At 49.2% G+C, this 13648-nt stretch overlaps 1 protein-coding gene across 7 annotated transcripts in view; it reads right to left on the bottom strand.

Annotated features, from left to right (window-relative positions):
* OTOF (otoferlin) overlaps positions 1–13648 on the bottom strand; it is a 100829-nt gene that overhangs the window by 22133 nt on the left and 65048 nt on the right. For all 7 annotated transcript variants that reach the window (XM_030490489.1, XM_030490490.1, XM_030490492.1 and 4 more), the window contains exons 11-21: positions 13110–13194; positions 11833–11992; positions 10408–10594; positions 9879–10065; positions 8988–9211; positions 7324–7432; positions 6916–7099; positions 3463–3583; positions 2711–2811; positions 2172–2262; positions 1196–1312 (exon numbers count right to left, since the gene is read on the bottom strand). In XM_030490489.1, the coding sequence (XP_030346349.1) occupies positions 1196–1312; positions 2172–2262; positions 2711–2811; positions 3463–3583; positions 6916–7099; positions 7324–7432; positions 8988–9211; positions 9879–10065; positions 10408–10594; positions 11833–11992; positions 13110–13194 (1566 nt within the window). The remainder of the gene's footprint in view (positions 1–1195; positions 1313–2171; positions 2263–2710; positions 2812–3462; positions 3584–6915; positions 7100–7323; positions 7433–8987; positions 9212–9878; positions 10066–10407; positions 10595–11832; positions 11993–13109; positions 13195–13648) is intronic.

Below are 13648 nucleotides of genomic sequence, written 5' to 3'. Positions count from 1 at the left end.
AGAGCCAGAGTTCTGACTTTCAACTCCAATCAGAGAAACACCACTGATAATTTCTCATGCTTTCCAAAAATCTGTTTATATTTAGACTTTCTAAAATAAGCAGCTGCAATCACAAACTTCCCTCCTAAATCTACAAGGTCATTTTATACTGAGTAAGATTAAAAAGAATTTATGAAACACACTATTATGTAAGAAGCCTGCATGGGAAGTCTGCTTTAAACTCCTTCTAACTCAATATACTGCACACATTACTTCATTTTAATGTTGAAATGTTAAATTACTACAATCTCTTCATGTAAAATCAGGATACCAGAGCCTCCCTGGGAAAGGCTATGCAATTTTAGAGGAGAATCCCCCTCCCCACAGGCCTGTGCCGTGCAGGGGCAGGAACCGGGACAGCACTTGCTAGATGGACACATACTGCACATGCAGCCAAACAGGAAAATTAAACCCAAACGCAGCTCCTCAGAGACCCCCTTATGGTTACCAAGTGCTTCATAAACATGAACTGGAGTGTAAAGGGGCAAAATCAAAAGGAGGTGATCACCAGCAGCATGACCAGCAGGTCGAGGGAGGGGATTTTCCTGCTCTGCTCTGCTCAGAGCAGATAGAGCATCCTTTTGGAGGTGCTGTGAGCAGCTCTAACATATTGGGCTATTATCTCTTACCTGTGAGCTGGAGTGAAACAAGAGTATGCTGCAGCAACAAAAAACAGATCCTTTGAGTTCTGTGAGAGGAGAGGGTATTATCCCACAGCTCTTCGTAGAACAGCTCCCTACCCAGCCATGATCAGAAACGTCTCCTTGCTGCTGAATTTAATTCTGGGTTGACACATGCCACCTTCTGACGACCAATCCCCAAGAAAACTGCATGGCTTCCCCATGCCTTCCCCAGCTCAGGCTGCCAGAAACGTAAAAGGACCCAGCTCTGTTTACTGGCTGGGAGGAAGGGGTTGTACATTTGTTTTAGCACTAACTTGTTTCAACTCAGAAGTGCGCAGGAGGTGTGGGGCTGGATGTAGACTTGAAGTGGCTCCTTGCACAAGACCTGTGCTACTGGGGACCTCTCCTGCCCACAGGGTTTGCTACCTGCACACAGGGTTTGCTGTTCCACAACCCTGGGATGGTTTCCATCCATCCCAGGCTGCTATCGCCATGTGCTGACCCAGCTAATCTCTTCATGCGGAGGGACTCACCTCGTCCGCCAAGAACCGGAGTTTCTGCAGGAAGTTTTGCACCAACTTCAGCTTGTCTTTCATGGTGTTCTTCTTCACTTGTGATCGCAGAGTTGTGGCTTGCTGCCCCATGTTCTCCTGTGGTTAAAGGGGAGCCCAAGGCTTCATGTGAGCGAGAGCAGAAGGGAGCACAGAGAAGGGAGCAATGCCAGGCATGTCTCCAGCATTTGGGAATGGGTATTGAGGAGGCAGATGCCTTATTCCCACCACATGCATCCTGGTGATGGCGCTTCTGACACCTGCTAGTTATCCTCGGCATGATGCAGGCAGGGCCCCTAACGCTGCAGGAATGTCTGTCCCAGGGGAAGATGAACAGGGCAGGAAGGTGTCACCTGTGCTTAGGGCACTTTGGGGTGGCTTCAAGCCTGGTGTTAAGGATAGTCTCTCCCCTTCTGCTGACCCTGCTGCAATTCAGCACCTGACCATTCAGGAAAGGGGACATTTCACATGTTAAATTTACCTCTCTGCAGGACGCAGTTGGCTGCTGAAGCCAGTGTCCTTGACTGTGCCAGCTGGATAAGCCCCATTGCTCTTTGCGCATCTCTTTTGCACAATTAACTCCTTTGCAAGGAGCTGGGCTACCAGCCCCAAACACCTAGGTCATATCTATTCCTGGAGCAGGCTTCCCCTAAACTCCTCCTTCCCAGTTTCCTCAGCTGTTTTACAGCAGTGTAGCTCCCCTTCTGTATTCTTGTATTTCTTTCCGAGGCAAAGCAGAGTGTAGTGGAGGGGAAGCAGCAGCATAGACCCAAGTGCCAGCTGGGACCCATGCAAAACTCAAGTGGTCTTGGGCTCCTCTATTCAGAAATAAACCTCAAACTCTCAATCCAGAGGCACTGGAAATCAGCATGCCTATGGACCGGAGCTCCCCACTACATTGACAAGGTCCAGACCCTGCTCATGAATCCTTCTCCCTGCCTGGCTGAATCCCACTCACCAGCTCCCGCATGCAGGACTTGAGCCTCTCCCGGTCCAGCCTCGTGCGGGAGGAATGGTGCTGGTCCTTGTCAGCCAACGTCACGAAGTGCCTGGTGGGAAAGGTGGGCAGCATGAATCCTATGGGAGCCTGTGGGCTCTCTGCAAGGACCTGTGGCTGGATGGATCTCTGCCAGCAGCAGGGCATGTCACTGTAGGGAAATGCCCTATTTCCCTGCAGCCCGCAATGCATTCATGGCCAAGTGTCCTGTTTGCACCCAATGCTGAGTGTCACGCATAGGGAGTAGGTGCCCATCAGGTACCAGCCTGTGGAGGCCACAAGACTGAGGATTTCACCACTGGTTTGGGGTCGTTGGGGTGCAGATGTAAGCACCATCTCAGCCATGCTCCAAGCCAGAAGGCAGAGGATATAGCATTGTGCCAATGTGACGAAGTGCTTGCCAGAGATAAGGCAAGGTGAGCTTAAGCTCACAACCTTGCCCATAGCCCTGCAGGGAGGAGCAATCTGCAGTGTGCCATCTCTGCCCATCTTATACTCACAAGCACCCACTGCTCAGCTCCTCCAGGACCCCTCGGAGCCGGCGCTCTGGATGTGGCTTCTCTGTCTTGATCATTTCCTGCACGTCGTTCAGCCCTTCCTCCTGCAGCACCAATGGTGGAAGCAGTGAGGGGCAGTGGGACAGTGGGCAAGGTCCCCACTGAGGTCCAACCACACATAGAGCAGGCCTGTGGTATGTGCCAGTGGGAAACATCTGCTGCTTCTCCAGAACTGCCAGCCTCAGAGCTCAGGTCTGGCACACATTTGCAGGGAGCTGGCTCTGATGGGAATGGCTCCACTGCCCTCCATGAGACCAGTTGGCCAAACTCCACACTGCTTTGGCTGGACCTGCCAGGCTCTCCCTTTGCAGATCCTGCTGTGACCCTGCAGACGTGGAGCGACATAAGGGCTCCTTGGGAATTAGCTGAGACTATTAAGGAGGCTCTGCCACACAAGTGGTTCACCCTCACTGTCCAGGGGGACAAAGCCTCCCTGCCCCAGCTCCCTTCAGTGGAGACACCTGGGTCCGACCTGCAGACAATTCAGTGAGCCCCTAGGATTTGGATATTCAAATTATGAAGCATTTAGAACTGGGATACTTCCCCCTTTCTGGCACAAGTTTGCTAGTGGGTCCTTGCACTGTTTGTCCCTGCCTTGTGACAAGCTGCAGAGATGCACAGGGAGCCTGGATGTGCCTCACACCAGCCCCATGCCCCAAGCCATCTCCTTCCCTCTCTCCCCAGCATGTACTGACCAGCTTGTCTGCAATCTTGTCCATAATGTTGGCATTATACAGTCTGCAGCGCTGGTCCTGCCACCAGCTCTTTATATAGATGCAGGGCTTCTTCTCAAAGTACGGCAGGTGGAAGTAGTTCCTGCAAGAGGAAGCAGAAGTGATGTCCCATGCTGGTTATGCTGCTGGCCAGGAACAGCCCCTATCCCACACCTTTGTTCCAGGGAGGCAATGCTGTGATGGGGGGTATATAGGTGGTCAGGTGTGGGAGAGAGGGAGCTGAGGTGAATTGCACCCTGAAGGACAGAGGCTCCATCTCTCCTAACACCCTTCCCAATGCCAGACCAAGGGTGGATGGGCGCAGCGCCCAGGGATTGCAAATTTACCATCTCAGACCTGGTGGCTCAGAGAGAAACTAGGGAAGCTCCCACTCCTCCACCTTACCATAGCCCAGCAGAGAGAAGATATCTACAGCATGGCAGCAGTGTGAGCAGGGACACAGGGGCACATGGGAAACCAAAGCATTAATACTGTTTTCTGAATGCTGATGAGCATCTCCTGTATTCCCCAGCCTTCACAGCAGGCAGAGCTCTCTGCCCTTCATGGAGCTGACAGGTTTCCTCAAAAGCACTGTGACCAGCAGGACAAGGGAGGGGATTCTCCCTCTTTACTCTGCTTCGGTGAGACCCCCCCTGCAGTCCTGCATCCAGATCTGGGGGCAACAACATAAAAAGGACATGGAGCTGTTGGAGTGAGTCCAGAGGAGGCCACGGAGATGCTCTGAGGGCTGGAACACCTCTGCTATGGAGACAGGCTGAAAGAGATGGACTTGTTCAGCCTGGAGAAGGGAAGACTCTGGGGAGACCTTACAGCAGCTTCTGGAGCCTAAATGGGCCAACAAGAAATCTGGAGAGGGGCTTTTGACAAGGGCCTGTAGGGACAGGGCAAGGGGGAATGGCTTTAAACTGACAGAGGGGAGATTGAGATGAGATCTGAGGAAGAAGTTATTCCCTGTGAGGGTGGTGAGGCCCTGGCACAGGGTGCCCAGAGAAGCTGTGGCTGCCCCATCCCTGGCAGTGTTCAAGGCCAAGTTGGACACAGGGGCTTGGAGCAACCTGGTCTAGTGGAAGGTGTCCCTCCCCATGGCAGGGGGTTGGAACTGGATCCCTTTAAGGTCCCTTCCAACCCAAACCCTTCTGTGATTCTATGATTCCACTTGCTGGTGGGATGGAGAGGTAGTAGTCATGGCACAGTTAAAGGAAGGATGAGGCTGAAGAACAGGTTCATGCTTCTTGGATGCCTGAGCACTGTCCACGAGCTAGGATCCATCCAGTATAAAGCCACTGCAGATCCTGCTGCACCTGGGATCACCCTTAGTTAAAACACAGCTTCAGCTCATCCTTCCAAAGCCATCAGGGTGTTTCCAGCCAGAAGATGTCAGCAGAGCCCTACAGTTGGTCATGAGGCCCTCAGCACCATCTAGGTAAACGACATGAAAGTCAGAGTCCAGGGACAGGCTCTCACACCATCCATGCTTTTCATCTCCGTTTGCCATTCGCCTTGATAAGGAGCTAGTAAACAAGTCAGGGAACCCCGGGTAGACTTTCATCTGAAGTGCAAATATCCTTAATTCAGTGGTGTTTTTTTCATTTCCCAATTGAATTAAATCAGACAGTTCTATTAACATCTATCTACTGGTATAACACAGTTAAAATTCACTTTAAGCATATATCATTAGGTTAATCCAATTAGCTTTCCTTAGCACTAGTCCTTTGTATTCAAATCCAGGCTGTGACTGAAGCCCAGCCCAGATATCCCAAGAGATGTGCTGATCCCATTCAGATTGGGGCATCCTGATCCAGCTGCTTGGGGTGGAAAGCACCCACCAGCATCACACTTGCAGCTGTCTGGATCTTGCCTGTATTTTAGGGTGACTACAACCGTCCCATCACAAAGCAACTCCTAAAGCAGACCAAAAAAATGCCATAATTTTATAGCTGAGGCAGAGAAAACAGAAGTGATCTGTCCCCTGACAGCCAGCTGTGCATCAACAGACCCAGGGTGGGACTGTTTTCCCAGTCCTGGCTTTTTTAAACACCAGGGTGCAGCTGTCAAGGACAGTAAGCAACAGGGACAGACAGACCGACCAAAAAAGAGATGCTGCAAACTGGGGAGAGTGAGAGGATTTTAAGTCTTTTACCCCAATCTCTTGCCTAACACATTCTAAAGATCTTTTTCCAGCACTTTTTGCATCCTCCTCTCTCTGCATGTCAGCTAGACCTCGTCTAGCTTTTAGGATCTCAAGTGACAAAAAAACCTTTCCTCAGGACAAATTACCCTCACTTCTGAAATCAATGCATTGTCTCTAGATGGACCCTTCCTTTTCTCTGCATGGTGCTTATGATGTTTTTATGTTCAGCCTGGAGAAGAGAAGGCTCTGGGGAGATCTTAGAGCAGCTTCCAGTGCCTAAAGGGACTGACAAGAAAGCTGGAGAGGGGCTTCTGACAAGGACCTGTAGGGACAGGGCAAGGGGGAATGGCTTTAACCTGACAGAGGGGAGATTGAGATGAGATCTGAGGAAGAAGTTGTTCCCTGTGAGGGTGGTGAGGCCCTGGCACAGGGTGCCCAGAGAAGCTGTGGCTGCCCCATCCCTGGCAGTGTTCAAGGCCAGGTTGGACACAGGGGCTTGGAGCAACCTGGTCTAGTGGAAGGTGTCCCTGCCCGTGGCTGGGGGTGGTGGTGGTGTGTGGAACTGGATGAACTTTAAAAGGTCCCTTCCAACTCAAACCATTCTGTGATTCTATGGTTCTATGCGGGTTGGAACTAGATGATCTTAAGGTCCTTTCCAACCCTAACTATTCTATGATTCTATGATTCTATGTCAGGCAGCTAGAGAGAGCACAGGTGCAAAGCCCGGACTTCTCCCTGATGTGGAGCTGTGCCACCAGAGGTGGCAGTGATCCTAAGGAAGGACCCATTTATAGAGTCGTTTCCTATATGTATGAAACTTGTATGTACAGGAGTAAAGCTGGGGTTTTTTTCAGTTCCCACCAATGATTTTTTGAATCCACTGGATAATGGTGTCCCTATTAGCCATAAGGGAAAAACACTGAAGGTATTGATAGCCTTGAGTTTTGGGTGTACATCTGGCCAGGTGGATGAAGGATGTCCTTTGTAGGGTATCCTGGGAGCTGACTTCAGCCCTTATTGGACACCAGAGAATCCATAGGAATGCTCAGAACTGTAGTGATTGCGGTGGGGGTTCAGCTGGCAGACTGTAATATCTAAGGCAAGGTATCTCCACGTGGTATCTAATCTCCTTTTACAGGGCATGGAGATCTGGTCCCCACACTGCTCCCAGGTCTATTGGCTGAATGAATCCAGGTGGGAGCTCCAACACCTACAGACCACATCTGATTTGAGAGCCACATCTCTGCCCAGCAGCACTTCAGTGGCCAGGTGGGCATGCTTACCTGTCTGTGACCAGAGGCTTCATGGGTTGAGATGAAGAAACAGAAACCATCTCTCCATCCTCATCACCTTCATCCTCACTTGAATTCTGGAGCAGCTCAGACTCCTCCTCATTCCCATCCCCACCCTCTTTCTTCCTCCGTAGGATGGGTTTGCTCATGCCATCAATCTGGTTCCCATAGTTACCTCAAGAAAGAAATGTGAAATAAATCCACAGGATTGTAACTCCAGTCAGGCTCAGTCTCATGGCTTTAATTCAGATTGGGGACAGAGTTTTTCTAAACTGAGTGCCCTGCATTCTCTAGCACGTCTTGGTATTGAAAATGGGGAAGAAACTCTGATCTCAGCCTTGGATCCTGCATTCCCCACCAGGCTTGCTTCAAAACCACGCTCACAAAAAAACAACCAACCTATTGTGACTTCGAAGTTGATGGGTTTGTCACCAATCTTCCTATCAATCATGGTAGCTTCCAGGAAGGCTCCGAAGAGAAAGAACTCCTCCATCTTCCCAGTGCAGTTCTGCTGGAGAAATCATGGGCATCAGGGTTGATGTCAGCTGGATGCAGATCCCCTTGGACATAGGGGCAAAGGGGTGCATCACCTCTGAGCACCCTCATGGGCTCTGCGAAGGCGAGGTGCCACCACTCTGGCTTTCAAGGGGACCATGAGGGTTTTCTCTCCCACAGCCAGAGCCATCTCTAGGGTCATTGCAGAGAGAGTTTAATTAAAAGATTTTAGCCTAACTTTTAAAAGTGTTGAGATCAGTCATGCCTTGTGCAAGAGGGGCTGGCTGAGGGACATTCATGAATAAAAGCCTGAGTTCACTCACAGATTGAATTAATCAAGCCACACTGCACCACTCTGCTCAGTGCTTGTCAGGCCACACCTGGAATACTGTGTTCAGTTTTGGTCCCTGCTGTACAAAAAAACATGTGGATGGGCTGGAGAGGGTCCAGAGAAGGGCCACAAAGATAATCCAAGCACTGGGCAGCTGTGTGAGGAAAGGCTGAGAAAGCTGGGCTTGTTCAGCCTGTAGAAAAGAAGGCTCAGGAGAGACCTTATCCCCATGTCCCAGTATTTAAAGGGTGGCTACAAAGACAACAGAGACTCCCTTTTTACAAGTGGTCATGTGGAAAAGACAAGGGGTGATGGGCACAGGTTGCTCCTGGGGAGATTCTGGTTGGACACAAGAGGAAAATTTTTCACAGTGCGAACAACCAGCCATTGGAATAATCTCCCCAGGGAAGTGGTGACTCCCCAGTGCTGAACATTGTCAAGGTTCAGCTGGACAGGGTGCTGGGCCATCTAGTCTGGGTCATGCTTTGCCTAGAAATGTTGGACCAGATGATCCTTGAGGTCCCTTCCAACCTGGGATTCTAGGATTCTGTGATTTTCCTGGATGTTTTTTCAGAACTGGAAGGGCTTATTTTCCAGGTAGCTTCATTTCCCTGGAGGTTAATTAAGGGCACTTGATTTCTGAAGGAGAGCCTTTGGACAGAGGATGCACTGCCATCAGATTTTTCCATTTCTATTTCACACCCTTGGCTCATATGGATCGACATATGTAACATCCCCAGGTAGGACAAGCCTAGATTTAGCTGTTTATGCAGAGCACAGACAGCAGCCGTGTGGGCTCCACGTATCAGGGCTAAAGCTGCGGGGCTTCTCTTGTCAGGGAACAGCCGTTCAATTTCTCTGACCAGTTCCACCCTGCCAGAATGGCTTGGGAAATAGATTAGATTCTTGGCTTCTGTTCAAAACCTATCTTCAGGCTAGGAGTGAAACAGCTGTCATTAGGAGATTGCTCTCTTTGAGTTGTATAACTCCCAACTGGAAAAAGATCTCAATGTTTAGCATCCTCCTTCACTTGGATATTCCTTCTAACCAGCACTCCTGAGAGAGGTGAACATGCGAATGATCATAAAATCTGAAATCCTTGCAAGATTTTATTTCATTGTGCTGAGGGATCAAGAACACTTACGACGACACTAAATGAAATCCTTGGTTTGTGAGACCAAAGATAAAAACCCAAGAGGCCTGAGACTCACCACTGGCGGGGTTAGGGGTGACTTACGTCAGCAACTGATGTGGCTTGCTCAACTTGCACCTCAGTGGAGCTGTTGATCTCCGGGTTGGTGGTGTCCAAGATCTCCACAGCAAGACTCATCAAAAGCCTGGCCCGGAAGGAGACGCCTTCGCCCAGACCCTCATTCAGCTCTTGGTGCTCATCCATCAGGGTGTAGTTCCGAGTAGAGCCATACATGTTCACCCACGCGGGGCCAAAGGTGGGTAGGAAGCCTGCAGCAGAACAAGCGTGCACGTAGCGAAGGGTGGGAATGTGAGAAGGAGGGAATGTCTTTGCCTCAGGTACAAACTCACTCATGGATTGGCATCACTTCCCTAGGCTGTGCATGGTGATGCAGGCTGAAATATGCACGTGTGTGTGCATGGAGATGCATGCTTGTAATCATACATGGTGAGTTTTGCAGTGATGGGGACTGAGCAGTACACCAGCCCAAAGACAGAGGTGAATCTCCCATTGGGCAAGTTATCCGATGTGAGAGTCAAGAAAAAAAGAACATCCCATTAGATACTTGTCTAGAGCTTGTTTGGTTTCATGTTGGTCCTACATGCACTGATGCGTTCATGTGTGTGTGAATGGGGGAGCCTGTCAGATACTCACCCATTCATGGCAATGAATATTTTGGGAGGGCAAATTGTTCTTGGGTGTCTTTGTTTTCAGGTATTGGACTGGAAGCTTGTGACAGGGCTTGGTTTTCAAAGAGCGTGTGTCTAGTGACCTCAGAAGACCACTGCAACAAATCAAGGTCTCCCTGGCTAAGCACCGAGAAGCAGCTATCTCAAGGGGTGGGGAAGGAGCCTAGGCTATTTTGCTAAGTCTGCCAAAGAGATGTTCCTCTACCATGAAGAAGGTAGCTCAGTCTGCTCCCCACCTTAGCTTTACCTTTGTCTCCTTCATTAGAGATTTTCCGCAGATCAATGAAATGGGTACCAATGGCCACATCATTGACTTTGTCTGAGTCTCGGATCTGGATCTTTATCCGTCTGCACAATGGGGGGAACATTTCTGTGAAGATGATTTGCTCATTCCAGAGGGGCTCATAACTACTTTTTTGTATGGATGTCTTCCCCTGCCAAGTGGGAGGAGATAGATGTTAGAGAGGGGTTTGAGCTCCTATGCCATCCCTCACAATCTGAACTGCTCCCTTGCTAATGACCACTGAAACATGCATTCTGCTTTGGGACTCCTCTCCTCTCCAAGGTAATGAGCTCCTTTCCTCAACTGGAGAGTGCTGCAAACCCATCATGGTCTGAACAAGGGAGGGGAAACATAGCAAACAAGGTGGCTTTACCATGCATCACAGCACCTACATGCTAGGACAACTGAGATCATCTCTGGCCTCCTGTACAATGTCTGGTCCTGCTCGTCTTACCTCCCAGGGTCACCCTGGTACCACATGCAGCTTGCTCACCTTCTGCCCTGCAAAGACCACCTGCACATAGGGGTCTACTAAATCCTTGTTCTCCCCGATGAGAGCCTTCTTCACATTGGCCATGATGCTGGTGTTCATACGGGGCAGTCCCTCTGCTCGATAGATCTTGATGTAGAAACGAGCCCACTGCCTCTCTGGAGGGACACCATCCGGGAGGAGTAGGTTCCTGTAACACCAACAGATAGGGCTGGAAAGAGCTGCTGGGGCTGGCAGGTTTGTCAGGAGGCTTACCAAAGAGTGAGAAGCTGCCCCATTTTGTGAGCACAGGCTCTGTGGAGGTGGAAAGATGAACATTTCTGCAGCCATATATTTTATTGCTGCCCTGTTTCTGCCCAGCCTCCTGTTTTTGGATGAGAAGTGGTGGTTTCATGAGCAAAATCTTAGAGGAGCCCCTTGAGGTGGCTCTGGGACAATGTGCATTCCACTGAAGGGATATAATAATTGTTGTCAGTGGTGTCTAGAGGACAGTTAAACTCAGCCTAATTTAGACATCTAAAGCAGGCCAGGTGAATGGAATGGTAGAAGAGCCTCTTTTCTCTATCAGGGTACAAGGGGAGCTGGGGTGATTATTTTGGGGGAGAATTGAACACTGAAATCCATCGAATTGGTTTTCTTCATATATGTGGCTCTCTTCTTTTGGGGGAAGAAATGAGATCAATGGGGGATGCTGTGAGCAAAACTATTTCTAGAGGAATTGCTGGAAAATATGGGATAATATCACCACTACAACATGGAATAACGGCCCAAAATAGTTCATGTGGTCCCTCAAGCTCCCTGGTCCCCAGCAAGTTCACAAAGCTGCACTGGTATTTTGCCACTAGTCTGGGTTTCTGACTATGTGGTGAGAGACCAACAGGCAGGCTTGAAAGCCTGTGGTTGCACTTGGAGATATTTAATTAGTCTGAAATATTTTGGGGATGGAAATAAGTTTTAAACTCTCATGATTTTTCTTCCATGGCCTTTCAGATGCTTTGAGGAGTCAAAAAGCCCTGCCTATCCATGTGGCCTGGGAAACTTCATCCAGACACCCCTGCTCTGCCCTGGCAGTGGGTTATGAAACCCCATCCCATCCCACCGCCAACAGGAGCATTAGGTGAACACTGGGAACATCAAGTTGGTTGATATCAGGCTGGTGTTGGTATGGAGCTCAATAACCAGCAGATGGTCTGACCTCTCAGAAATAACTGGTCTGTACTTGATATCACCTGGATTTGCACCAGTAATCTGCCATGTGTTCTCTCTGTCTCTGAAAAGCAGCTTATTTGTCCCTCTTGTTTAATTGCACAAGGTAGGTGTACTAAAGAGGATGGTGGCTTGATGTGCTCCTTGAATGATCCAAGGTGAAGAGATGTGAAAAGTCATTCCCCAAAATGTCTATGTGAAGCTGGCTCTGGGGATCCTTACCCTTCAATATCATCTTCCTCCGTCTCATTGGCTTTGTGTGGTGTCTTGATGTTGTCCCCTTTCCCTACCACGGCGATGTCACACTTCAGGTAACCTTTCAGCCCAGCGGTGAGATCCTCAGGGTCAGAAAGAATGGCCCATTTGTGGTAGAACTGGTGCTCTGGAAGCAGAGAACAAGACAATTATTTATCAGAATGAGACAGCAATTACTGTGAGGACTGGAAACATCCTTCCCTTGAGTGGGATCTTCAGATGTGAGGAATTCAGCCAGAAACCCTGAGAAATGCATTAGGAAGATGGGTCTCATGTTGAAGACAGAAGCAGTGGGATAAACTATCTGAAGGGGGGGTTGTGGATTCTCCATCACTGGAAGTTACCATCCCTGGAGGTATTTAAAAGACATGTAGACGTGGTGCTTAGGGACATGTTTTAGTGGCGGACTTGGTAGTGTTAGGTTAACAGTTGGACTTGATGATCTTAAAGGTATTTACCAACCTAAAAGATTCTATGATTCTATGTCTATAAGGTCTCAGGTGCTTTTAAAATGGTGTTAGAAAGACTTCATCCTTCTGCAGAGCAAGGAATCAGGCCAGAAGCTCCCTTAAGGTCCCCCTCATCATCTGCTGACTCAAGCCCCTCAGGACTCTGGAGGCTTCATTCACATCTTAGCTCTCAGGCTTATTTATAGAGGCAGAATGCTGCAATAGGCATGATATAGGAGTGAGGTAAAAACCAAAAAACACGGCAGTGATTTTGGAGGTGTATTTTCTGAAGTGGTGTTGTGTGTTGAGCTCTATCATGCTGCGAGCACCAGGCCCTCAAATGGCAAGCAACATGACAGCAGCTCTAATCAACCTCTTTCTCTTCTCCATTGCACACCAGACATCTTCCTTTCTTGGTTTATGCCAGGCACAGAGGGCAAGATCCAGTCCATGACCTTCAGCTATCTGGAAGGTTGATATCTTGCCTAAGCAAGTTGCCTTGGGCTTCCTTCCTCAGAAGGTCAGCGGATAGGGACCAGCACATGCAGAGGGCATCACAGCCTCTGGCTGTACCACCTTATTTCAGTCTGGGATATACAACCCTCTCTGGAGGTGTCGAGTGCTCTTTCTCGACCCTAGAGGGAGCCCAGGTGATGTGCTTATGTCTAGGGTACTAACATTGAGTTAGATAAGCATCACCCAAGGCAACTAGCACCTGCCCGGCTACTTGGCAAAGACATTTATTCAATGGTGCAGGTAGACACACAGGACAAGCTGCAAACCATATTTACATACCAGGTTGGGTATAAACAGTTCCAACGTCCATCTTGAAGGAGCCTACCAAGGTCCCACTGCGCAAAAGGTTTTTTGAGTGGATCACCTGGCAATCGAGATGAGAAAACAAATCAGGCTTTTCCCATGCCCTGGGAGCCATAAGGCTCTTCCCAGAGGTGTTCAGTGTCATATGGGAAAGGACCTGATGCATCTTCCTTGGTCTGTGCAGGACCTTGGCCTGTATAAGGACACTAAGAGGCCTGGTGGGCTTGGCAGCTCTTGTTTAGTGATATTGGAAGTATATACTTGGATTGAATACAAAAAAAAAAGGCAAAAAATAAATAATGAAGTTTTCCAGCCACTATGGCAACAAACACTGGGACATTTACCTGGAGGATGAGTCTTTAGGGTGCTCGGAATCTATGGTCTAATTCCCTTTGTGGGAGAAATTGTACAGCCAGTCTGTGCATGGGATAGATATGGATACTCCTAACCAGTGTACTTTGGTCAGTGAATCTGCAAATCATGTTCATCACCCTCCTCTCTCTGGCTATTAGGGC

This window comes from Strigops habroptila, chromosome 6 (assembly GCF_004027225.2).
Source record: "Strigops habroptila isolate Jane chromosome 6, bStrHab1.2.pri, whole genome shotgun sequence".
NCBI classification, from domain to species: domain Eukaryota; kingdom Metazoa; phylum Chordata; class Aves; order Psittaciformes; family Psittacidae; genus Strigops; species Strigops habroptila.
This window is presented reverse-complemented; position numbering and strand designations above follow the sequence as displayed.